A 23,439-nucleotide genomic window follows, 5' to 3' on the forward strand; every position below is an offset into this window, starting at 1 on the left:
AATCCCTCCCCCTCCCCATCTCCCCCCTCTCCCTCGCCCACCTTGCCGCACGCTGCCCGGATGGACTCGTCCCACCGCAGCAGCGCCTCCACCTCCACCTGTGCAGGAAACAGTGAAGGAACGGGAGTGAGGGGAGGGATTTACATTCATGGTTAGCTAAGGAAATGGTAAGTGTAGGTGTGTATTAGAGGGAGGGAAAGGCAACAGGCAACGCCCCCCCCGCCTCCACCTCCCCACCTCCCCACCCGCACACCTCCATCTCCACACCCCCACACCCACCTTGGCGCCGAAGTGGATCAGCTGGTCCACCTGGGGGGCGGCGGGAGAGAGAGAATGTGTGTGTGTAAGTGTTTTTGAGCGCAAGGGAAGAAGCACGCACGCGGCTGTGCGCACGTGTGTCTTGAAGGAGTTAACAAGCGTTACGGCAAGCAAACACATCATTCTCAGCCCCCCCCACCACCCACACCCAACACCTCCACCACCCTACACCTCCACCACCCAACCCCTTCACATCCCCACCCACTCCACCCTATCAACCGCCACACGCCCAACCCAGTCTTGACCCCCCAAGTTTAGTTTAGGCTGGTATTTACAACCCAAACACCTTCACCTCCAACCCCCACCCCCACACCCCCACCCAACACCTCCACACATTTCCACACACACACACCCGGCGGAGCCCACCTCATCCCATCCCACCCCACCCCACCTCACCATTCCACCACCTCCACCACCACCTCCATATCCACCCCCACCCCAACACCTTCACAACCCCACCTCCACCCACGGCCCACCTGGTCAATGCTGCCCGCCATGCGCCCCTCCGCGACCATGTCCGCGGCAATGGCCTCCGCCGCCTCCGCACTCACACCAAGCAGCCCGCCCAGCTGCACACCGCGTGTGTGGGGATGTGTGGAGTGGTGGTCATGTGAGGCGTTGCATGGCAGTTGCAATTATGATTAACAAAGACGAAGGGAAGTTGTAGCCAGGGGTGTGTGACGGGTGTGTGTGACAACAGAGGGGGGCCGCGATTGGGATGTGTGGGGAACGGCACGCCCCTACATCATCCCAGCTGTTCCTGCCCTCACCTCATGGTGCTGGTGCGAGTACCCCCCCTCCTCCCCTTACCCCTGCCCCTCCCGTTGCCCCTCCCCTTACCCCTCCCCCAACCCTTTCCCCCGCCGCCCCGAAACCACCCCCACCACCCTATCACCTGGTCCGTGCCGATGTTGCAGTACAGCCTGCTGGCCGCCGCCAGGTTGTGCTGCACCACTGCGCGGTCCAGCACCGTGCCGCCGCCCGGCAGCGTGGCCACCTGGGTCAGGGGGTTAGGGGGGGTTGGGGGTTTGGGGGTTTGGGCGTGTGTGTGTGTGTGTGTGTGTGTGTGTGTGTGGTAGTTGGGGAGTGAGGGGGTGAGGGGTGAGTGAGGGGGCGAGTGAGGGGGCGAGTGAGGGGGCGAGGGGTGAGTGAGGGTATGGGGTGAGAGGGTGGGAAGGGGAGGGGGCGATGAAGGGGGGAAGGGTTGGGGAGGGGGTGAAGAGGATGGTGGAAAGGATTGGCCGGAGGACCCCAGGGGCCAGCACTGCTGCTACTGCTACCGCATACAGCTACCGCTACTGCTACTGCTGGCTTATCTCTCGGCCCAGTCCTCACCTGGTGGGGTTTGAGCCCCTTGGCAAACGCCTCCACCTCCGGCCTGTGTGCGTGGGTGCGTGCGTGTACCGTGAAGGGGGGACCCAAAAAGAGAGACGGATCAGAGAGGGAACACAGCAGTGCGAAGCAGCAATGCGCAAGCCTCTGCGTACGTGCGCGCATCAGGCAGGGTGGGGGCACGGTCCCACACACGGGGTACGAATGTAGTCGCCGCTCCCACACACATGGGACGGACACACGCGCACTGGCGCGATGGCTTCGGCCCGGCGGCCGCAAGCCCCTGGCAGATGTCTCGCCGTGCGTCTTCGTGTTTGCTGGCTCCCCACCCGACGCCCCCCTCCTACCATACCAGGCCCTCCCGAGCCCCCACCACCCACCACCTAACCCACCTGTCCAGGATGCGCTCCCACTGTGCCACTGTTCCTGGCTGCGCCTTCAATTCTTAATTAATCTAGATTCATGAATGTAGCCCCCACCAGCCACCAACCAGCCCCACCTGTCCAGGATTCGCTCCAGGTACACCTTCTGCAGGAACGGGTACACCTCCAGGCGGCTGGACCGCTCGTCCTGAGTGTGGGAGTGTGTGTAGTGTGTGTGTGGGTGTGTAGGTAGTGTGTGTGAGTGTTGTGCGTGTGCAATCACCAACCCCTTACTACCTCCTCGCCCCCTCCCCCACCACCCCAAGCCACCCCAACCCAACCCCAACCCACCACTCACTCCCTCCTCGCCCCCTCCCCCGCCACCCCCCCTCCACCCCACCCACACCCCCTTCCCCCCGGACGCCGTCGGTCATCAGTACGCGCAACACCACACCTGCTGTCTACTTCGCTACACTTCTCGGTACCAATCCTTGCAGCCCCCCCTCCATCCCACCCCATCCTCCTCCCCCCACCCCCACCTTGTACAGCGCCGCCAGCATGCGGCTGCGCTGCGGCCCCGCGGGCGCCAATATGGTGCAGGTGATGGCGGCGTTGAGGGCGGTGGACAGGTCGGCCTCGTCAAGCTGGGGGGCGGGGGTGAGGATGGGGGTGGGGATGCGGGGATTGCAAGGATTGGTACAGAGAAGTAGACAGCAGGGGGAGAGGAGATGGGGGGAGAGGATGGGGGGAGAGGGGGAGAGGGGGAGAGGGGGAGAGGGGGAGAGTAGGGTAGGGAAAAGGGGGAGAGGGATGTGTGGGAGTGGGTTTGGATGGCAGTCGTCCGATGCTAAGGCCACAGGTGTGGTGCCATGGCCACGTGCCGCCCCCCGCCGCCGCCCACTCAACACCGGGATGCACCCGTTTTCAGCGGGCCTAACTCCTAAACTCCCCATCGCCATTAGCGGCAGTCCTTTGACACTGCTGCTGCTGCTGCTGCTGCTGCTGCTGCTGCTGCTGCTGCTCGGTTGGTGCAACTCGCAGGCCACGACCAACCTCCACACCCACCTGCCCACTTTCCCTCCACCCACTTCCCCCTTCGCACGCTTCCCCAACCCTCCCCAAACCTCCCCAATCAAACCTCCCCCTGCACACCTCACCCACCTGCACGCTTGAGGCGGGTGCGGGGCCTCAGATCCCCCACTCCCCCTCTCCCCACGCCCTCTCCCCCCTTCTCATGCGCCTCTGCTGCTCCCCCTCCCCCTCCACCTGCACCCTCACCCCGCCCACCTGCACGCTGGATGCGGGCGAGGGCCTCGCACTGCTGAGCTCGTAGTAGCGCAGGGCGGACTCCAGGAAGCGCCGCTTGGCGTCCAGGATGCGGGCGTAGCAGGTCTGGGGTTGGGGTGGATGGGTGGGAGGTGGGGGGAGAGGTGGGATGGGGGTTGCATTCATGACTAGTCGAAGAAGTGATAGACCGTGGGGGTTGTAAGTACCAGCCCTGACTAAACTAAACCAAGCTAAAAACTACCCGTGGGGGTGGGAAGCGGTGATTCGTAACCCACGGCTTGCCCTGCCCTACTGCTACTCCCACACTCTACACACGCCCGGTCCATCCATCCACCCCAACCCCCCATCATCCCGTCATGCATGCACCGTCGCCGCTCCTCCGCTCCTGGCCCCCCTTGGGTTGAGTAAAACAAACCCCTGAACCCCTGCCCTTCCCGCCCACCCGACACCAACCCCCTGCTGCCGTACACGATCCCTGCCGTCCAACGCTGCCATGCACAAACCCTGCCGTACACAGCCGTACACGTGCCCTGCTGCCGTACACCGCCGTACACACACCTACCTTGTACTGCAGCTCCAGCCCCTCGTCCTTGCAGGCGCTGATGAGCGCGGCGGCCTTCTTGATGTACATCTCCGCATTCACAGAGTCGTCGTCCTGGGGGGGGGGGGGCAGGCGGGGAGGCGGGGGGGGGGGTGGCAAGGATGTTTGGAAAAGCGGTACAGGATGCACTGAGGGGGGGGGGCGGAGCAGCCGGCCATGAGGGAAGCGGTGCGCGGATCACAAGGTTTGAAGTTTGGAGCAGCGGGAGCGGGGTTGTAGTTCCAGCCCATACTATACCAAAACGAGCGAAGCGCAGGCATAGGCGTTAGGGGGGATCACGTAGGACCGCGGACGCTGGCCTGACCCCTTCATTCAGATGTATGGTAGCCACGCGCACGCACACATGCACACACATTTTCAACCTCCCCCTTTCCCCGCCCTCCCACTTTCCCTCCCTTCCCCCGCCCAATCCTCTCCCCTCCCGTCCCCTCCCTCCCTCTCACCCCCCCTCGCATTCCCCCATCCCATAAGTATTATCGCTTGCAACTAACGCCTCTACCTCTGCTCCGCTCGTTTCAGTTTGGTTTTGGTTTAGTTTGGGATACTTACAACCCCCCAAATTCCCCCCCCTGCCCCACCTCCAGGTACAGCATGGCGATCTTGATGTTCTGCCTCAGCCGGTAGCCCGGCTCCACTGCCCGCCCGCCGCCCTCCAGGTCGATGCCCGACAGCACCTGGGGTGGGGTTACATTCATGATTACTTAGGGGGTCGGGGTGGGGAGTGTGTCGCGTGTGTTTGTGTGTGTGGGAGTTGTATACCACGCAAATGCCCGTGCCTTCGTCTTGGGCCGTGGCAACGCAGCGCCGTGTCACATCCCGCAGCCCCCTCCCTCCTCCCGCGCTACAGCCCCGTACAAGCCTCTCCCAGTCCCGCGCCCCGCAGCCGGCCCCTAACTTCTCCCCTCTCCCCCCCCCTCCCCCCTCCTCCCCCCCTTCTTCTCCCCTGCCGCCCGCCCCCGCCCCCCCCCCGCACCTGTGCCGCCTTGCTCCACTCCTCCTCCCGCTCCAGTGCCGCCGCCAGCTCCTCCCTCAGCAGCACCACGCTGTCCTCGAACGACACCACCCGCGGCTGCAGCTTCTCCAGCGAGCTGCGTGGCGGGTGGGTGTGGAGGGGGGTTTGGGGGTGGGGTGGGGGTGGGGGGAGGAGCCGTTCATGATGAATTACAACCCGCAGAATTTTGATCTCCGTTCTCCATGAACGGCTACTCCCCCCAGTAGCAAAAGCGCTGCACCGAGACCTGCTGCCGAGGTGCCGACCCGCGCCGCGTCTACCCATCTCCTACATCCGGTCACCTGCCCTGGGCACACAGGGTGCGCTCCCCCTAAACGTGCCCCGCTCCCACCGCCCACCCCAACCCCCCCCGGCTCCCACCCGTACCTCCCTGCCTGGCCCCCAGAGCAGTAACCCCTCCCATTCCACCTCAACTCCTCACCCAGTTCCACCGCTCGCCGCGCCCCCTCCAACGCCACCCCAGGGAACACAGGGGCACACACCAGCGTGTGGCGCCCCTCCCTGCCAAAGCCCATCCCCCCCGCCTGAAGGCTTCAGGTACATGCCCCATCCCACCGCTCCAGCACTCACGCAGTCGCCACAGCCACGTGCGTCGCCGAGGGCAGCTTAGCCACGCCCTGGGCGTAGAGCAGCAGCAGCTGACGACTGATGACGAGCGGCACATCGTCGCTCAGCACTGTGATGAGAGCATAATGCGATGTACATGTAGACAAATGCCATGATGAACCCGCAAACAGGCACACGTACTCGCAGAGAAATGCCCATGAGCAAAGCCCCGCAACCCTTTTTCGTGCAATGCATTTATGAAAGCCATCAGGGTAACAAAGCAAATTGCTTACTGTGGCTCACGAACTCCTTGCACGCATCCACTTGTGCCGAGTCCAGGATCTGCTGGAGCGCGCCCTTGTATGCCTCCGTCTTTTGCCGCTGGTCGGCAATCTGAGTGATAGGAGCCAGCAGCTGTTGCGCCATTTGCGAGGGCATGGCCTCGAAGGCCCCGCTAAAGTGGCTTGTACGCCCTAGTTGTTCGGTCGCGTGTTGCGAATCGCTCAGCCGGCCTAAGGATTATGTGCGTGTATGTTGGCAGGGCGAATGCTGTGGCTTGATATATAGAGCAGAGCAGGTTTGAAGCAATTGGCGGGAGGACTGGTCTTCCCGCACTCACAATGGGGGTGACCCAATCATGCTGCGGGTTCGGCACGCCACGGGCACGCCAGGACGCCCAGCCAACACCCCACAAGCGCTTGGCCTATGCAAACCACTGATAGTGTCCAGAAACGACGACATACCAGATAATAGATGTTACTGGCTGAATAATCTTGGCGATATGGGTGAGCTCCTGGGCTGCAATGTCGGGCATGTAGGCTGGCTGTTGGCGGAGCAGTGCCTTATCTTTCTATGAACATGCTGCGGGAAATAACTTCCGCGCAATCTGAAAGCATGCCAGAAGGTGAACCGCCACGTGCAGAACCATCATCGGTTACCCCATCGTCTGGCACGCGTTCGTAGGCCCCAACGCCCCGACTGCCAACAACATGCTAGTACTTGCCACGCCGTTGATTGCATTGTCAGCATAAAACCGGTGCCCCATCTTTTGCATCAGTATACTGCGCTTTCGCCTTCCCTGTGACAAACTTCAACTTTGCATAAACCGCAGCTGCAGTTGACCCAGCACTCAGCACATTGCTTCATTTGCTGGTTGCGCACTATATTATTTACCTTTGAAGTCTAGCGATTTACAGAAACCAATCATGAGCTCCGAGCAGCAGCCCGCTGTCCATGGCGCGAACAGCGACGATGCAGTGGTGCAAGAGGCGCGCGCTCAGCTTACAGACGTGGAGGCGACGGCCGTTTCGGTGAGCTCGTACGGAAACAGGCCAAAACAGTGACTTGTGAAATTACAGCGACGGCGGTGGCACTTCACGTTCGTGGGGACAAGTCGGCCGCACATCACCACCGGCTGCTTCCCTCACCACCACCTGCTTCCCTCACGACCACGCGCTCTAGCCCACCCCCCGTGCCCAACCTTTTACATTTCACCCCTTCACCCTGCCTACACCCCTTCCCATGTCTCCTTGTCCTTCTCCTCTGTTTGGCTACGTGCGGCGCGAGCAGGTCTCCAAGTTCCGTGTGGCGGGGGCCAGCCTGCGGCGGCCCGACGGCAGCCCCTTCTTCGACGCATCCTTCGACGCGCAGCTTTGCAACGCGTGAGTCGGCGGCGGATTGGATCCTTGGATCCCCCCTGTCGTGGGACAAGGGGCTCACAATCAGAGCAGCACTGCAGCCCCGAAAACGCTCTCACAAGCACACTGCGGCACATCCCTTGCCTGTGTCGCCCTGCCTCCCCTCAACTCGGCAACGCCCCCACCTGCCCAGTTGCCCCCGCCCTTCCCATCGCACACACACACCAGCGTTGTTTTTGTTATACTCATCAAGATACACATACACACACACACGCACACGCCAATGCAGTGTCCTGCCCCAGGAGGAGCAGGCCGCACTGCTCGGCCTGTTCCAAGACCACATGGTCGCCGTACTGGCCATGCGTACGGCAGAGATTGACGAGCACGTCATGGCGGCGGTTGGCGGCGGCAGTAGCAGTGGCGGCGGAGGCGCCAACGGCAGTAGCAGTGGCAGTGGCGCCAATGGCAGTAGCAGGGGAGTGCGGCAGCTGGTGATCCTGGGTGCGGGTCTGGACATGCGCGCGTGGCGGCTGCCGCTGGAGGTGGCGGGGCCCGGCAGTAGCAGCGACAGCGGCAGCGGCAGTAGCAGTGGCGTCACGGTGTTTGAGCTGGACTCAGGTAGGAATGGGGGAAATGCCGGGCTTCATTAGGTACGTGTGGCGTGTATGGTGGCGCGTGACTGAGCGCGTCCACACTCACACTCACGGAAGCGCCTCCGAGCGGTCGGGTGCGCATGCAGGCACGGACGCCACGCCACGCCCCAAAACCCAGTACCATACCCAAACCATATCAATTCCCCCATGAACCACCCGACCCATCCACCCGCACCCGTAAGCCCCGCCCGCTGACCCCGCACACACCCACCCGACCCATCCGCCCGACCCATCCGCCCGCCCACACCCACCCACCCACCCACCCACACACACACACACACACAACCGTTGCTTTGCTGCATCGCATACACTGTCTTTGCGTAACGTTTTCCTTGTGCTCTTTAACACACACACACACACACACACACACACACACAAACACACGTCCCCACGCGACCGCCACCGCCACCCCCCACAGGCTCCACGGAGTCCCTCAAGACGCGGGTGATGGGCGCCGCGCCGCCACCCAGCCGCTGCCGCCGCGTGTTCGTACAAGTGGACCTGGAGGCGCCGGAGCAGGTGCGCGCGTGTGTGGGGGGGGTGGGGGGTGGGGGGTTGGGTGGGGGGTGGGGGGTTGGAGGTTGGCGGTTGAGGGATGGAGGTTGGGGGCTGTCAGGACCAGACCAATATACCGTAAGCGGTGTCGGTGACGGACGATCTGCTCTGGTCTGATCTTGTAGCTCTGGTCTGTGTGTGGGAAAAGGAATGGACTGGCGTCCTCAACATGCTATCTCCCTCCACCTCCGCCCCCGCTCTCCTCTGCTTACAGGCTCTGGAGCGGCTGCGGGCTGCGGGCTGGGACCCTGCCCAGCCCAGCGTGTTTGTGATGGAGGGACTCATCGGCTACCTCACCGCGGCAGGTGCGTGTGCCTCTGTGTGTGTGTGTGTGTGTGTGTGTGTGTGTCGTCTTTCGGGGGCGGGACTCGGGTGGGCGTGCGCGCGCTGCCTCCTCACCTCCATCCTCCTCACCTCCCCCCACCTCCCCCCTATTGCATTGGGTTTGGTTTAGTTTGGGCTGGTATCTACAACCCCCACCACCTCCCTCCCCCTTCACTTCTTAACTAATCATGAATGTAACCCCCACCTCCACCCCCTACACACACCCACAGCCGGCGACGCGCTGTTCCGCCGCCTGCGCTCCTCCGCCGCGCCCGGCAGCCGCCTGGTGCTCACCACGCCGCCCTCCGCCGCCTGGCGCGACGAGCTGCAGCGCACGCGCGGGGCCCGGCTGCACCACACCACATTCGAGGAGCCGGAGCAGACGCTGGCCAGGTGTGTGTGTGTGGGGGGGGGGTAGGGATGTGTGTGTGTGTGTGTGTGTGTGTGTCTGTGTGTGCGGGGGGGGGAGGGTTAGGGGGGGATGGGGGGGAGGGTGGTTGGGGGGGCCCTGGAGTGGGGGTTGTAGATACCAGCCCAAACTAAACCAAACCCAATGCAATAGAGCGAGGAGGAGAGCGTGGTCGATGCTTGACAACGGAGTGGCACGCGACAATGGTCCCCATGGGGGTTGGGGGTAGTACATTCCAGTTCCAAAATAAACGCGAACCCAGAACGCATCGAGCGTGGAGGAGAGGCATTGGGAATAGATGCAGGGGGCTGTGTTGGGTCAGGTTGGGGTCGTTTGTTGCACCAGTAAGCAATTGGGTAGGACAAAAGTAGTGAAAAGGTGGGAGTGGCTGCGAGGGGCTGTGAGGGGTTATGCGTTCTGCGCAGGGATGGGGGGGAGTTCTGCACACGCCGCCCCCTCCCACCTGCACATGTGAAGGCCTTTGCCCTTCGCTCTACGAACCAACACGCACACGCGGGAACACACCCCGCTTGCAGCAACCCCCGCCCCTTCCCACCCCCTCTGCACCCCCGGCCCCTGCAGGGTTGTGGCTGCGGGCTGGTCGGGCGCTGAGCTGCGGACTGCGGAGGCGCTGGCAGCCAAGTACGGGCTGGCGGAGAACCGGCAGGGCGTCATTGTGGCGGTCGTGTGATGGTGACATGTGTGTGTGTGTGTGTGCTGGGGGGGCAGAGGATTGGGGAGGATGGGGACCTAGGCTTAGGTATGGCGATAGAGGAAACCTATGTGTCTGCTGTGTGTTAGGGGATGGTGATTTTGGAATGCGGCGGGTGGGGATGCAAAGGACAGGGTGGCAATGGGGGCGCTGGGGGCGTGCGGTTGATTACGGGGAGGCAGCAGGGGCAGGGTTGGGCACACGTACACGCACACGCACACGTGTCGGTATGTTGCTGGCACCGCATGACGTACGGACAGGTTGTTAGTTGGAGTCGACGTGTGGCAGCGATGGAGGCGCGGGAGGCTACTGGTGCGGGGGCAGGGGGAGGTGATGCGGCCGCCTCGTGCGTGTAGCAGGGGTCTTCCTGGCGTGTTTTCATGGCGTGTCGACACACACCGCCAGCTGCGTCGAGGCAGTGTTTCGATCTTCTGAACCCTTGGGCATTCCCAGTTGAACACAACCCAAAGCATGTGCGAGAGCGCTCGTCATCGTTATATGCTGCAGAGGACAGTGATACAGAGTGATAAGCACTAGTGCATGGTGCAAGGTGTGGATGGCGTAGGGTGGTAGTGGAAATGGAGGCAGTGGACTTGGGCGACTGGCACGAGAGGCAATGGCTGGGTCGAAGCAAAGAGAGGAGCTTGTGGAAGTAGGGCTGTCCCGCGAGGAAGCGAGAAGGAAATTAAGAAGTGAGGAGGGATGTGTGTTCGCTTTGTGTGTAATCTGTGCGTGCGTGTCTGAGTGGCAGCTGTGGCTGGATGGCTGTGGCGCGTTGCAGTGCTGTAAGTAACCGAGACACCGCGTGCGGAGAGGTGTTGTGGCTGGGTCAGGGTCAAGACACGCAGATACCCAATGAAATCTTGCTACACGTGTGTTTGTTCTGTGTGTGTGCGTGTGCGTGTGTCACGACGAACCATCGCCGGCCGTCGCGCGTACCACCCCCTGCATGCGTGCCGGCGCCCTGCCAACGCCTCCACCCATCCGCCCCGTGTCCTGCATCCGCCGAGGCGCTCTACCTATCTAGCCCTTGAGACACGCACCCCCATAGCGCCGCACCGTCACATTGTGCCCCACACACATCACACGCATCCGAGTGTGGCGTTGTGGTGTGTCTGTGTGGTGCTATCGCCTGGCCGGGCGCCCGGAGCGTGAGGAATGCGCATCAGCAAACTTCCAGCCAGCCAGCAACTTGTCGGTACAGTAACTCCGGCGTTCGACCAGCCATGCACTCCTGCTCTGCCGCTGCAAACTGTTTGCTGTCTGCTTGGGGTACGGGCGTCAGCTGCACCCTATGGGACCTCGCCAACCTGCCTGAACCCTGTCCCATCACACACTCACACGCATCCGCAAGGGCACCGCGGCATGCCCCTCGTTCTGGCGGGCATTCACACTGACGAACTCCTTGACCGCCGTCGGCCAGCAGCAGCGCCCTGAAATAACCCCAAGCTGCCGCACCTGCCTTTTACAACGCAACAACTGCCAGCTGTCGTCTGCTGATACACGCCCTGCCAACGCCCCCCTGCTCGTGCTACTGCCGCTGCTACTGCCGCTGCCTCTCCCTGTCCATCACCACATGCTCACCATCATCCCACACACCTCCGCACCCGCTGCAGCAACCGCACAGCATTGAAGTCAAACTTTCTCTTATCCAACTACTTATGTTTATGTCCTCTATCCCATTACTATGCTTAAAGTATTTAGATTTCGGCCTTAACGCGGCTGTTGTTGCGCTTGAAGCCGCGCCACAGCTTGAGGCCGGCGATGGTGGCGAGGGCGCCGGCGTGAGTCCAGCCCACGGACTTGCGCTTGCGGCCCTGTGGGGATAGGTGATGGGGCGGGCGTAATGCATGGGGTGAGGGTGGACACAGCGGGATGAGGTGGGGTGTGCGGGATGCACACGCGTGTGTGTATGTGTGCGTGTGGCGCAGGGGTGGGGGCGGGAGGAACCGCGCCACCGCCACCGCCCCATGCCCCAGCCCCGCCCAACTCGCCCGCGCCCCCGCCCGGCCCCGGCCCCAACGTCCAGCCCGACTCCCCCAACTCCCAACTCCCAACTCCCAACCCCACCATACACAGCCCCACTCCCCCAACTCCCAACCCCACCACGCACACACAGTCCCGCTCGCTCACCCACCCGCAGCGTGTCGGCCGCCGACAGCGCCGCGCACGCCGCGGAGGCCACGCCGCCGGTCTGGAACCAGCGCCGCTTGCCCTCGGGTGTCAGGCCGTTGCGGGCGGCCAGGCCCATGGCGCCTGGTGGTGCGTGTGTGTGTGTGTGTGTGTGTGTGTGGGGGGGGGGGTGATCGGGGGGAGGGGGGGAGAGGGAAGTGGGGGAGAAGAGGGGATGGGGGAGAGGGGGGCCATACGCGCGCTTCCATCTATCTGCCTTCGTGTCGCCTGCCTCACCCAGTCACCCCAGTCACAACCCCAAGTAAGGGGAGTGGGGGGGTGGGGGGAATAGGGGCGGGCAGTGTGTGTTCGGGACTCCTCTCGCCCCCATCCGCCTACGTGTGCTTGCCTCACCCAGTCCCGCCCCCCCTCACACAAAAGTCACCTCACACGCGCGCGGTGGCTCACCCAGTGTGACCATGGTGGCTCCGTTCCAGCGAGTCAGCTCGGGCGGCGCCAGCACGCGGCCCGGGTGGCTGAGCTTGGGGCCGAAGTTGACGTCCTGCAGGGTGCGTGTGTGTATGTGTGTGTGTGTGTGTGTGTGTGTGTGTGTGAGATGGAGGGGCGGGGCGGGAGGGTGTGATGGAGGGGAGGTTGTGGGGCGCATGGGGGGAAGGACGAGGGTAAGGGACCGGGGCGGGAGAGTTGGGCGGGGGAAGTAAGGGAGGGCAAGGTGAAAGGGAGAGGGAGAGGAAGATGGCGAGGGGAAAGAGGAAGGGATGGACGGAGGACAGGAGGAGAGGTCTCCAAGGGGTTGGGGAGGGTTGGGAGGGTGGGGACACGAACAGAAGCGGGGCTTTTGTGAAGGGCGCGAGCCGTGGCAGCAGCGGCAGTAGCGGCAGCAGCAGCAGCAGTAGCAAGGCGGGTATGGGCCCACGGGTCGTGTCGGGTCATGTGTCCAACCCTCTCCTTCCACTCGTGCCTCTTCCCCTTGCTGCTGCTACTGCTAGCTAGCTTGCAGGCACAGGGGCGCAACGCAACGCAATGCAGGCGCTCCGAGAAAGACTGTGAGTGAAACGGCTTCCAGCCTCGCCCGCCCCTCCGAGACCTCCCCGTTCCCTGCCCTCTGCCCTAGCTCCTGATGCTGCTACTGCTCTCAGCCTCTCTTACAACCTCTTTATCAACCTCCCCCACGGCCACACGCACGCACCATAAAGTTGTCGGGGGCCGCCAGCGCGTGGGCGCCCAGCGCCAGCTGCGTCGCGGCGCAGAGGTCGATCAGGTTGCGGTCGGTCAGCTCGATGCGCACCATTTTCACTTGGAGCTGGTAGCGAAGCTTGCTGCAAGTTAGCCGGTAATTTACGAAAGAGGGAGGGGACTGGTAAAGAAGAATGTGTGTAGTTCGTAGCAAGTTGGAGGTTTGGGAAATGCCGCGGAGGCGAGGTCTAAATCGAGATGGCGCGGCTCGGGGGGCCTCGGCCGTGACGTCGGCATGCGGCCGCCCATGCGGCAGGCCCATCAAGCCCTCAAGCCCTCAAGTCCGTGCGCCGCCTCCACCTGCACCGCCTTCGTCCCTTCACCTGCACCGCCTCAGTCCCTCTTCGTTTCCCCGCCTGGCCTCCGCCCGTCCGCTGTTTCCCCGCTCTGCCCGCCCCAGGCCTTTAGTTCCTTGCGCCAGCACCTTGGTCTCCCCCCCCTCCCCCCTCCTGCCCCCCGGATGAGCGGTGCTGTGGTCCTTGGAACTACTGGGGGCGGCCAATAAGGACCGGGTGGGAATGTTGAAAGCTTGAAGGTTGGCACAGCGATGCCACTTGGATTAATTAGATATGCCTCCTGCAGCAGTCCTGCACCCCTAGCTCTGCAGTACTCCTCATCAATCTATGGGTCTGCGACTCAACACAACGCCCTGGGGTGTAAGGCTGGTGCCCTCAGCCCCATCGCAACCCGCACACAACCCGCACCTACCGCTACCTCCTGCCGCCGCCTCCCTTGCGGCGTGCGTGACTGCCGCCGTCTCCCGTCGCGCCGCTTCCCGGGCTCGTGTGGATGTATTGTCGCTGCCGCCTTCCAACTTCCAATGTCCGAAACAACCTCGTGGTGCGTTGGCCTAGTGCAAAGTCCGAAACAACCTCGTGTGGAGTTTTCCGACAAAGCAACTCATGTTCCCTCTCTGACGGAACAACTCGAATGCGCTCAACGTGACGGAGCCTCGGGCTAACTCATTACTTACCAGCTACACCCAAATAAATACGGCCTTTTCCGCAAACTCTCAATCTCAACCAATACATAATTGCTGCGGTAGCATATACATTGCCAGTCGTAGTGCATTGCTCCCTCACAGCGTGCTGCAGCTGCGGTGCCGGCGGTCCGGCTGCTGAGGCGGCGGCCGCCCACTGCTGTCGGTCGCGGCGCTACCTGCCACCGGGTATGGTGATGACGGACCCGCCGCCCGGCAGTGGCGTGACGTTGGTGTTGCTACTGCCGCTGCTGCTACTGCCGCTGCTGCTACTGCCGCTGCTGCTACTGCCGCTGCTGGGGCTGCTACTGCCGCTGCTGCTGGTGGTGGAAGGGATGACGGTGGTGGCGCCGCCGCCGCCCACTACCTCCACAGCCGGCGGACCCGCGGGCGCCGGCGCCGGCGGCGCGGTGGTGCCGGTGCCGCCAATGCCTCCGCCAATGGTGGTGCCAGTGGTGGCGGCCCCGCCTGCTGTGGTTCCGCCAATGCCGCCGCCGCCAACAATGCCGGCGCCGCCGCCAGTGCCGCCGCCACCGCCAGTGCCGCCGCCGCCGCCGCCAGCCGAGGCCGGAGGCGACAGCACCGCCACCGTGTCCTGCGTGTTGGTGTTGGGCGCGCGGTTCGCCTGCTGCAGTGACCGGCTGTAGCGCCGCCGGCCGCCGCCGCCGATGACGGTGGTGCTGCTACTGCCGGTGCCGGTGCTGGTGCTGCTACTGCCAGTGCCGGTGGCGCCGGCTTCACCCGTGGTGATGACCGAGCCGCCGCCGGGCAGTGGTGTGACGGTGGTGTTGCTACTGCCGCTGCTGGGACTGCTGGGGCTGCTACTGCCGGTTGTGGTGGAGGTGGGGGCGGCGGTCTGGGCCTCGGCCGGCGGTGCCGCAGTGGTCAAAGCAGGGGTGCCGCCAGCACCAGTCGTGGTGGTGGTGTCAGCTGCTGTGCCGCCACCGCCGCCGCCGCCGCCAGCACCAGCAGTGGTGGTGCCGCCAGCAGCCGGCGTGGGAGACAGCGGCGCAATGATGTCCTGTGTGTTTGAGTTGGGCTGCACACGGTTCTGCTGCAGCCGCCGGCCGCTACTGCCGCCACCGCCACCGCTGCTACTGCCGCCCCAGCGGACGTCGCCAATGCCGGGTACGTACACAGCGCCGCTGTGTGTTGGTGGGCAAGGAAGGGAAAGGAAAGGAAGGGGAAGGGAAGGGAACGGAGGGAAAGATCATTCCAGAAGGCAAAGCAAGCCCGCCGAGTGAAGGATAATAGGTTAGGTCAAGGGCCATATCAGGACCGGCGTGGGGGTGTGAAGCAGTGTGAAGGGAGTGATTACCACCGGGAAAGCTTGCACATGCTCACAAGTGCCTTTCACTTCCTGCAGCTCTCATCCCACTTTCCCACTCACGCTCCGGTGCGCTGGTTCACCCCCACTTGCGCGAAGGGATTGTTCACGCCCACCTGCGTGTGTGTGGCACGAACAGGGGCACACAGTCTTGTTGCGCTACCGTACACGCGTGACACACATACACGCACACACTCACACTCGTAATGTTCCTGTTATTGCGTGAAACACACTCGTAACGGTTCGTGCAAGGCTGCAGTGGAGGTGAATGCTTGAATGATGTGGTGGGTGGGGAAGCAAGCCCCATCCCGCAGCAGCGCCGCACCATGCAACTCACCGCTTTGCCGTTGACGTCGACTGCGGTGGTGGGCGCCGTGACACGCGTGCCGCCTGTATGTGTGTGTGTGTGTGTGTGTGTGTGTGTGTGTGTGTGTGTGTGTGTGTGTGTGTGTGTGTGTGTGTGTTTGAACGTGTGCATGTGTGTATGTGAGTGAACGTGTGTGCATGTTGAGAACCGGGCCCCAAGTGCGCAGGAGGGGGGGGCAGGAGGGAGGGAGAGGGTGTAGGTGAGCGTGTGTCTGTGCGGCCGCTGCCCCACCCCACACCGTATGCCCGCATCACGCAGCCCCCATGCGTTGCTGACTTGGACTGGTCCCTTACACGCAACCCCTGCCCCCCACCCAACCCCCGCACCACGCTCCCGCCCCCAACACCCCACCAGCTACCCACCCGGCCCGCTCTGCACGTTGGTGCCCGGAGCCGTGACAGTCGTGGTGGGGCCACTGCCACCGCCGCCGCCGCCGCTGCCGCTACTGCCGCCGCTTCCCTTGTTGCCACTGCTACTGCCGCTACCGCTGCCGCTGCCATTCCCCTTCTGCTGCTGCTGCTGCTGCTGCTGCTGCTGCTGCTGCTGCTGGCTTTGCATCAACTGCCGACGTGCGCCCGGCGCGCCGGCGACCACACTGCCACCCTTTCCACTCGCTTCGCCCGCTACACCCGCGCCCGCACCCGCACCCGCAGCAGGCGGGCTGCTGCTACTGCCGACACCACTGCTGCTGCTGCTACTGCTGGGGCGGGCAGCAGTAGCAACGGACTGCCTCGCCGCCCCCACCGCCGCTCCCGTGGCGTTGCCCGCCACACGCACGGGCGCGGTGACGACGCGAGCCGCGCCGGCTGTAGCATTCCTGGCGGCGCCAACAGCGGCGCCAGTGGCGTTGGCAGCAGCACGCGCCGGGTAAGTCACGGTACGGACGGCGCCGGCTGTAGCATTGCGGGCGGACTCCAACGGCTCGGCTGTAGCATTGCGCACCGCGCCCACCGCCGCCCCCGTCGCGTTGCCGACCACGCGTGCCGGGTAAGTCACGGTGCGTACGGCGCCGGCTGTAGCATTGCGGGCTGTAGCAAGGGGCTCCGAGAGAGACTGTTTGACGGCGCCCGCCGCGGCGGCTGTAGCATTGCCCGCCACGCGTGCCGGGTAGGTCACGGTGCGTACGGCGCCGGCTGTAGCATTGCGCGCCTCCTCAGCAGCCGTGTCAAGCCGAGCCCCCAGCGCCGCCGCCGGGCCCTGGGGCTGCTGCTGCTGCTGCTGCTGCAGGCGGCGGCCGTTCGCGCCGCCTGTTCCCGTGCTGCTACTGCCGACGGCGCCGGGGCTGGTGCTGCCGCTGCTGCCGCTGCTTTTCTTGCCGGTGACAGCCTGCTTGGCAGTTGCCACGGGGTGTGTGATGACCTGTGTGGCGGCTCTGGTGGCGTTGCCGGCGGCCTGGAAGGGGTGGGTGGCGGTGTTGACGGCGCTGGACGCGGCGTTGCGGGCCGCCGTAAGCTGATGCAGGCGGCGGCGGCCGGTGGTGCCGCCGGTGGTGGTGCCGCCGGTGGGGGTGCCGGTGGGGGTGCCGGTGGTGCCGCCGGTGGTGGTGCCGGTGGCACCGGCGGCACCGGGGCCCCCAGCAGCGGCACCACCAGCCTCAGTGCCTGCTGTGGTGCCTCCCGCGGTGCGGCTACTGCCGCTGCCGGTGCCGCCGGGGGCACTGCTACTGCCGCTGCCGGCGCCGGCGCTCTTGCCCGTGACCGCAGTGCGAGCGGCGCCGGCGGCTGCCTTGGAGGCGTTACCAGCCGCCTGCAATGGGTGCGTGGCGACGTTGACCGCCTGCTTGGTTGCGTTGACCGCCCCACCCACGGCGTCCGCGATGCCCCCGGGCCGCGCGGGAGAGGGGGAAGGCGAGCGGCCGGCTCCAGTGGCGGCAGTAGCAGTCCTGCTGCTACTGCCGGTGCCGGTGCTACTGCCGGTGCCGGTGCTGCGTCCGGCAGTGGTGGGGGTGGGGGTGGGGGCGGTGTCATCATGGTCGCCGTCGCCGTCGCCATCCATGTCACTGTCTTTGTCGTTGTCCATGTCTGCATCCATATCCGTATCCCTGCGGGTGCTGGCGGTGCCGCCCCTGCCGGTGCTGCTGCTGCCAACGGTCGTTCCAGGAGCAGTGCGACTGGTGGTGGCGCCGCCGCCGCCGCCGCCCACGCCGCCGGCCACGCCGCCGCCGCCGGTCGTCCTGCCGCCCGCACCCGCGCCCGCACCCGTCCCGGTGGCGCCTGTGGTGCTGCTGACACCAGGGCCGCCTACCGCGCCGCCGGCAGTGCCGCCGCCAGTTGTGGTGGTACGGCTGCTGCCTAGGCCGCTGGCGCCCCCGCCCTCCGCCTCATCAATAGCGCCCGTGCCTGTCGCCTGCAGCAGAGCCCGATATCGGCGCCTGCCGCCGCCAGCCTTTGCGGACAGCAACGCAAGCCTGGCAGACAGGAACGGATGGCCGGGAAGCAGTGGCGGCTGCGGCGGCAGGAGGCCGGCGGCGGCGGCGGCTGGCAGCGGCTTGGCTGGCGGCGCGGCGGGCTTGGCGGCGGCGGCAGTGGCGGGCGCGACGACGCCGGCGCCGGCTGTGGTGCCGCCGGGCAGGTCAAGGGTGGGAGTGGTTCCGCCGGGGCCGCGTGTGACCTGGGGGCCCTGTGTAGATGTGTGGAGGGGTTGGGCGGGGGGGGGGGGGTGATGTTGCCGAGCCCAATGGCAGCAGGTGAGAGTGGGGTTAATAAAAGGTAGGTAGACGGCACGCACATGGTAGCTAGGGGGGGGGGCGAAAATCCAGTACGACGGAAGGACAAAAGGACCCTGGAATCGCACGGCGGGAATGTAAGTAGCTGCCAATCAAGTTTTAATTATTCACCCCATCCGCCCGTGCCATCCACCAGACAAACCAAAATCGCCAGAGGTTGCAACACCTTGAACATTGTAACCGGGGACTGGTCGCAGAACTGCAGTCCCTCCGCATTCCTGCAAATGCCTGGCCACCTCACCACTGGCGCTCATGTACATTGGCCTTGCCCGCGATAGATCTTACAACGTCTCTTAGTGTCGCGCACATGCGCGTTCGCGTTTCGACAGCACTCCGCTATCTTGGTGGCAAGGCCAGCCGCAAGCCGATGCCGCTTTGGCTGAGGCCAAGCCCAAGGCCATGAGCGCCAGACCATTGCCAGTGGCAAGGTGACCAGGCACGTTGGCTTGCCCCTTCCCCCGAAGGGGGAGGGGCAATAGCCATTGCGGTCGCATCGAGCTCGCCGCGGGGGGCCCTCCCGGTGATTCCAGTTTTGAGTTGAGTTATAACCTTGAAACCCGAGCGCAGCGAAATTTGTCGTGCAAATAATGCGCCTTTCTATGTATGTATTGCAAAGCGTAACTTTATGAAAACGCAAGCCCTATGCCAGAGCGGGGTAAACGCACAAGCGCAGCGTTTGCATTAGAGCTCCAGCGCAACATACAATATATCACAAATTGTATCGATAATCAAGGCTCCCGGCACGGAAGGACGCAAGACGGAGGAATCGACGCGTTGGAGGAACCCGGAAATTGCGCGCGAAAGCGCGAGGCGCAAAAGGTTGGCGCTATCAGTTTTAGTTTCCCCGCAATGACGAATGCCGCGTTCTGTATTCTGCTCGCACATCACCCGGCACATCGGCGTTACTCTCGCCCGCTGGCTTCCACGCCTTGAGTCCGTGCCCCCGCTGAGTCCGAGCCCCCATCCCCGCTCACTTACCCACCCCCAGCCCGCGGCGCCCTGAGCTACCGAAGGCAATATCATGACCGGTAGTATGGCTGCTCGCAGCCCCCAGCAGACCTATATGATACTTCCACCATCCGCCAGTCCATCCCACCCCACCCCATCCCCACACCGCATTCCGGAGCGCACGGCATGGAGCGCCCTGAGGGGGGAGGGGCAAGCCGGAGTACTGCGTAGCGGTAGGTGTTTCGGCTGGTATCACAAGCCCCCCTCATTGCTGTCATGCAAGTCTACCCGTGTGTACCATTCACTCGCAACACTCGTCATTACCATATATGGGAACGCCTGCCACGCCCAAGACTGCCACGCCCAAACAGTGCGGTGACCGTGACTTTCCGCTCGACCGCCACACACTGCTATGGCGCCATCTTTCTATCTACCCCCTGCCGAGCTGTGGCTGGGACCGCCACGCAGGGGGTACATAGTTTGTTCGTTCCTGTCCTGTTCAGCAGGGATGGACCCAGCCACACGCACTGCCGTCTCTTCACCGCTGCCCTTCGTGCCATACGTCACAGGCTCACAGCCCCGCGCCCTGCACCCTGCGCTTCGCAAGCGCTTTCCCGCCGCTAGCCGGGCAGGCATGCCGCAAGCGCTTTCCCGCCGCTAGCCGGACAGGCATGCCGCGATCGTTGGCCAAAAGTGCGCGGACGACAGGATTCGAACCTATGCGGGAGATCCCATCTGATTTCGAGTCAGACCCCTTAACCACTCGGGCACGTCCGCAGCGAATTCTAGAGATCGGATTTGATCCAGAGACCTCAACGTGTGCCAAATGTCCAGTTCGGCCCCTTTATCTAGCTTTTACCCTCAAATCGGGATGCCACCAGCTTTGGGCCAGTCGCGGCACTAGTCGCGAAGCACGCTCGCAAGCCACACCTGTCCAGTGGTCTGCACACGCCAAGCGCGCTCAGGCCGCATGCCAGCAGCCAGCAGGCGCACCAGGGGGCCTCACCAAGGCCAGCACAGGGGATGTGTGAACTGCACCCCTGCCTCCATGCGTAGGTCCACAACCATTGCACTGTTGCAACCTTGCTCTGCTGCTATCTCTGGCTGCCCTGAGCTCAAGCTCTATAGTGTGCAATTGTGCAGCTCCATACCCTTAGCCTTGTCTTCACTGTTGCCCTTCATTCCATTGTGTTGGACGTCACAGCCCCACACCCTGCATCCTGTGCCTCCTCCACAGCGCTTCCCCGCCGCGCGCGCATTCGCAGTGCCCGGGCCTATGGGAGTGCTGAGAGCACTGGCCAAAAGTTTGCGCGGACGACAGGATTCGAACCTATGCGGGAGATCCCATCTGATTTCGAGTCAGACCCCTTAACCACTCGGGCACGTCCGCAGAAGAGGCAGCGCCCGATGCAACTCCGGACCGGTTCAGAGTCCCTGGGGTCACCTCGCACATGTGCGACTGTGCTCTACCATTTCTCCTCGCGCATGTGTGATCTGCTTTCTCCCATTTGCTCCAAGCCTACAAAGTGAAACGCATGTCACATATTGACCGCACCTCCCATCTCAGGGCCAACACCCACCCCACGAACTTCAAGCCGGTGTGGCTTGCATAAGTTAGCGTAAGTTGCATGCACTGTCCTGGAGTCAGGAACAGCACATTGCGCCGCGCATTCATATCTACCAAAGCCGCTCAGGCGCGAACCTGGCATGCCATACATAGTGGCTTAACGTTTCTTTCGCCAGTACAAGAACGTCCCAAATGAGCATTCTGGCCAACACCGCAAACGTGCTCTGCTGACATACAGTACCGTTTCACGTGGTTGGGGCCGTGGGGGCACGCACGCATGCTTCGTGTGCCCCCTCGTGCACAACTGCATGTTTTGGGCGAGCAGTGGTGCTCTTGTGCCCAGTCGTGCCCATTACACGCCCGGTAAACAACGCTTCCTTTGCTTTCCGTTTGAACGCTGCTGCCACCCGGTTGACACAGAAACTCTTGCACGTACGGAAGACGGCACTCTCCGCCCAAGTCCCTACTCGCGCGCCAGCCCCCGTCCCGCAATCCCGACATTCCCACGCGCCTTGGCGCGTGACGGCGCACGCGCCATTCCCCGTGTGCTCCCTGCGGCGGCCCCGCACCTGCCGCGTGTCAGTGACCGTCTCGACGGCGCCTCCGCCCGGCGTCTTGAAGGAGGTGGCGTTGGGTGTGGCCGTCAGGCTCCGTGGTGCGTTGGGGGCAGCAGCGGCGGCCAGACCCGGAGCGGTGGCGGCGGCGCGCCGGCCAAAGCTCGCGCCTGTGTGTGCACAGCGCGCACGCCACATCAGTAGACTGCAGGATTGCCGGAGCGGGAATGCCGCCGTCTATGAGAGTGTGGGTATCATGAGCGTGGGTGCCGCGCGGGCCTGTGTTCCCATCCCGGCGACGGGACTCACAGACTGGCTGCTTTCCATGGTGCTGCATGGCATACCATACAGCCTCCCTGCCTTGCGACACTGGCTGGCAGTGCTGGGTCGTGCTTGGGAAGGGGGGATGGCTGTGGCTGTTGCGCTTGCGTGGCGCTCACCGTTACTTTTCCCGAAGCACCCCTAATGCAATGCGGAAACAATGACTGCAAACCCGCCTGACGCACACGCATGGCTGCCGCCCGCTGCTTCCCGTGACTACACCCCACCCCCACACCGCCCAGCACAACGCACCCTCCCAACGCCTCCCACGACCTCCCAACGCTCTCCGAGTCCGTAATCATCACGCCCGCCCGCCCGCCCGCCGCGCCCACACCCACCGTCGCTCGCGGCCGGGGGCGCGCTGCCCTGCACGCCGCTGCCCTGCTGAGCCGCCTGTTGCAGCCGGCGGGCGCCGGAACCACCTGCGTAAGCGCAAATATTCTTCAGGTAATAAGCAAGAAGGTAGAAAAAGGAGGCAACGCGACGACGCACCAAGCAAGAAGGCGACTGGACCCACGGGGCGCGAGTGCCGGAGTGGAAACAAGCAATAACTGCAAACCCGCCTGACGCACCTGCGGCGACTGCAGCCGCCTCCTCACGAGCTGCAGCTGCGCAGCCGCCGAAGGGCCCCGGCCCGCCCGCTGACAGCAGTAGCAGCGCGGCCGCTGTGAGCGGCAGTAGCAGCGCGGCCGCTGTGAGCGGCAGCAGCAGCGGCACACGGCGGCTGCGGCGGCGGCGCCCCGCGGGCGCTGCTGGCCTCTCTAGCATGACTGCCCCTGCTGATGCTGCTGTTACCGCTCTTTGGAAGAGTTGTGTGGTACGGATTGTGTGTATACACAGGTATGTGAAAGGCGCTGCGAACTGGAAAAGAAAAACAGCCGGGGGAGGAAGCTGGTTTGAGTCGGAGCTCCGGGCCGGCTCCGTAATCCGCGGATGCTGTAATCCTGCATCGGGCGACGCGGTCAACACGAGCCCGCCAGGCCAGCAGCCCCTTTGCCTGATGCAGCTGAGGCGCGTAATGCTGATGGAGCGAAGGCAGCGGTGGCTGCGGTATCTGCGTTCCACCGCACGAAGTAAAGCGCAGGCCGCAGCGGAGGGGGCACGCAGCGCGGTGTTATACGGGGTCTGACACGGCCCGTGCCACCGCTGCTGACTCGCCCCGCGCGAGGATAAACCACGCGCCCACTGCGCTTTCTCGACCGCAAAGCTTTAACGCCGTAGCATGCAGTGCTGCCGGCTGCTCCGTGGGAGCCAAGCCCAGTCCAGTCCCAATCCCTCCGAGTTCTGTCATGTGCCCGAACGCGCGTAGCACTATTCGCTAGTAAAGATATCTGAAATTGTAACAAAAGGCTTTGGAAGTCTCGTGGCGACTAAATGAAACGCCAGTTGGCACAATGAATCCTTGAAAGCGAGTAATTGTTAGTTGACAAGTGCAAGCAGCAATTGTTTCAGAGTGCGGCCATTCCAAACAACTTTGGCCTTACCGTAGATTGGTTCATCTGAACGTGCCGCCCCCCACCCCCCCCCTGCACCC

At 63.9% G+C, this 23,439-nt stretch overlaps 5 protein-coding genes across 5 annotated transcripts in view; 1 reads left to right on the top strand and 4 right to left on the bottom strand.

Moving 5' to 3' along the window:
* CHLRE_11g478240v5 (uncharacterized protein) overlaps nucleotides 1-6,199 on the bottom strand; it is a 7,296-nt gene extending 1,097 nt beyond the window's left edge. Inside the window, exons 1-13 of the mRNA XM_043067674.1 lie at nucleotides 5,752-6,199; nucleotides 5,483-5,588; nucleotides 4,874-4,988; nucleotides 4,479-4,574; nucleotides 3,862-3,954; nucleotides 3,300-3,404; nucleotides 2,552-2,656; nucleotides 2,150-2,220; nucleotides 1,654-1,696; nucleotides 1,214-1,315; nucleotides 795-887; nucleotides 280-309; nucleotides 42-98 (exon numbers count right to left, since the gene is read on the bottom strand). Coding sequence (XP_042919679.1) covers nucleotides 42-98; nucleotides 280-309; nucleotides 795-887; nucleotides 1,214-1,315; nucleotides 1,654-1,696; nucleotides 2,150-2,220; nucleotides 2,552-2,656; nucleotides 3,300-3,404; nucleotides 3,862-3,954; nucleotides 4,479-4,574; nucleotides 4,874-4,988; nucleotides 5,483-5,588; nucleotides 5,752-5,896 — 1,161 coding nt within the window. The 5' untranslated portion in view covers nucleotides 5,897-6,199. The remainder of the gene's footprint in view (nucleotides 1-41; nucleotides 99-279; nucleotides 310-794; nucleotides 888-1,213; nucleotides 1,316-1,653; nucleotides 1,697-2,149; nucleotides 2,221-2,551; nucleotides 2,657-3,299; nucleotides 3,405-3,861; nucleotides 3,955-4,478; nucleotides 4,575-4,873; nucleotides 4,989-5,482; nucleotides 5,589-5,751) is intronic.
* Nucleotides 6,200-6,479: 280 nt separating this feature from the next.
* On the top strand, nucleotides 6,480-10,549 carry CHLRE_11g478300v5 (uncharacterized protein). Its single transcript, XM_043067675.1, has 7 exons — nucleotides 6,480-6,768; nucleotides 7,028-7,119; nucleotides 7,385-7,713; nucleotides 8,167-8,267; nucleotides 8,518-8,608; nucleotides 8,858-9,020; nucleotides 9,619-10,549. Exons 1-7 carry the CDS (start codon nucleotides 6,664-6,666, stop codon nucleotides 9,725-9,727), a joined length of 990 nt encoding a protein of 329 aa, XP_042919680.1. The 5' UTR covers nucleotides 6,480-6,663; the 3' UTR covers nucleotides 9,728-10,549.
* Nucleotides 10,550-10,583: 34 nt separating this feature from the next.
* Nucleotides 10,584-13,269, bottom strand: CHLRE_11g478350v5 (uncharacterized protein). Its single transcript, XM_043067676.1, has 4 exons — nucleotides 13,071-13,269; nucleotides 12,329-12,422; nucleotides 11,886-12,004; nucleotides 10,584-11,565 (listed from the first exon to the last, which is right to left on the bottom strand). Exons 1-4 carry the CDS (start codon nucleotides 13,170-13,172, stop codon nucleotides 11,449-11,451), a joined length of 432 nt encoding a protein of 143 aa, XP_042919681.1. The 5' UTR covers nucleotides 13,173-13,269; the 3' UTR covers nucleotides 10,584-11,448.
* Nucleotides 13,270-13,633: 364 nt separating this feature from the next.
* On the bottom strand, nucleotides 13,634-19,349 carry CHLRE_11g478400v5 (uncharacterized protein). The gene is made up of 5 exons (XM_043067677.1): nucleotides 18,658-19,349; nucleotides 16,153-18,409; nucleotides 15,761-15,813; nucleotides 15,487-15,539; nucleotides 13,634-15,241 (listed from the first exon to the last, which is right to left on the bottom strand). The coding sequence occupies exons 1-5, from the start codon at nucleotides 18,688-18,690 to the stop codon at nucleotides 14,272-14,274; spliced, it is 3,366 nt and encodes a 1,121-aa protein (XP_042919682.1). The 5' UTR covers nucleotides 18,691-19,349; the 3' UTR covers nucleotides 13,634-14,271.
* A 354-nt stretch (nucleotides 19,350-19,703) lies between these two features.
* On the bottom strand, nucleotides 19,704-23,319 carry CHLRE_11g478450v5 (uncharacterized protein). Its single transcript, XM_043067678.1, has 4 exons — nucleotides 22,478-23,319; nucleotides 22,244-22,327; nucleotides 21,600-21,754; nucleotides 19,704-21,541 (listed from the first exon to the last, which is right to left on the bottom strand). The coding sequence occupies exons 1-4, from the start codon at nucleotides 22,671-22,673 to the stop codon at nucleotides 21,494-21,496; spliced, it is 483 nt and encodes a 160-aa protein (XP_042919683.1). The 5' UTR covers nucleotides 22,674-23,319; the 3' UTR covers nucleotides 19,704-21,493.
* Nucleotides 23,320-23,439: the final 120 nt, after the last annotated feature.

This window comes from Chlamydomonas reinhardtii, chromosome 11 (genome assembly GCF_000002595.2).
Source record: "Chlamydomonas reinhardtii strain CC-503 cw92 mt+ chromosome 11, whole genome shotgun sequence".
Lineage (NCBI taxonomy): Eukaryota > Viridiplantae > Chlorophyta > Chlorophyceae > Chlamydomonadales > Chlamydomonadaceae > Chlamydomonas > Chlamydomonas reinhardtii.

Excerpts from the sequence above, each read along its gene's own strand:
- CHLRE_11g478300v5 (XM_043067675.1), top strand. The coding sequence starts at position 6,664 with ATGAGCTCCGAGCAGCAGCCCGCTGTCCATGGCGCGAACAGCGACGAT. Across the intron at positions 7,714-8,166 it reads GGTGTTTGAGCTGGACTCAG|GCTCCACGGAGTCCCTCAAG; the intron begins GTAGGAATGGGG and ends CACCCCCCACAG. Across the intron at positions 9,021-9,618 it reads CCGGAGCAGACGCTGGCCAG|GGTTGTGGCTGCGGGCTGGT; the intron begins GTGTGTGTGTGT and ends CGGCCCCTGCAG.
- CHLRE_11g478350v5 (XM_043067676.1), bottom strand. The coding sequence starts at position 13,172 with ATGGTGCGCATCGAGCTGACCGACCGCAACCTGATCGACCTCTGCGCC. Across the intron at positions 12,005-12,328 it reads AGCCACCATGGTCACACTGG|GCGCCATGGGCCTGGCCGCC; the intron begins GTGAGCCACCGC and ends ACGCACCACCAG. Across the intron at positions 11,566-11,885 it reads CGGCGGCCGACACGCTGCGG|GGCCGCAAGCGCAAGTCCGT; the intron begins GTGGGTGAGCGA and ends CTATCCCCACAG.
- CHLRE_11g478400v5 (XM_043067677.1), bottom strand. The coding sequence starts at position 18,690 with ATGTTCAAGGTGTTGCAACCTCTGGCGATTTTG. Across the intron at positions 15,814-16,152 it reads CAACGTGCAGAGCGGGCCGG|GCGGCACGCGTGTCACGGCG; the intron begins GTGGGTAGCTGG and ends ACACACATACAG. Across the intron at positions 15,242-15,486 it reads GTGAACCAGCGCACCGGAGC|CGGCGCTGTGTACGTACCCG; the intron begins GTGAGTGGGAAA and ends ACCAACACACAG.
- CHLRE_11g478450v5 (XM_043067678.1), bottom strand. The coding sequence starts at position 22,673 with ATGCTAGAGAGGCCAGCAGCGCCCGCGGGGCGCCGCCGCCGCAGCCGC. Across the intron at positions 22,328-22,477 it reads GGCGGCTGCAGTCGCCGCAG|GTGGTTCCGGCGCCCGCCGG; the intron begins GTGCGTCAGGCG and ends GCGCTTACGCAG. Across the intron at positions 21,755-22,243 it reads GCCCCCGGCCGCGAGCGACG|GCGCGAGCTTTGGCCGGCGC; the intron begins GTGGGTGTGGGC and ends GTGCACACACAG.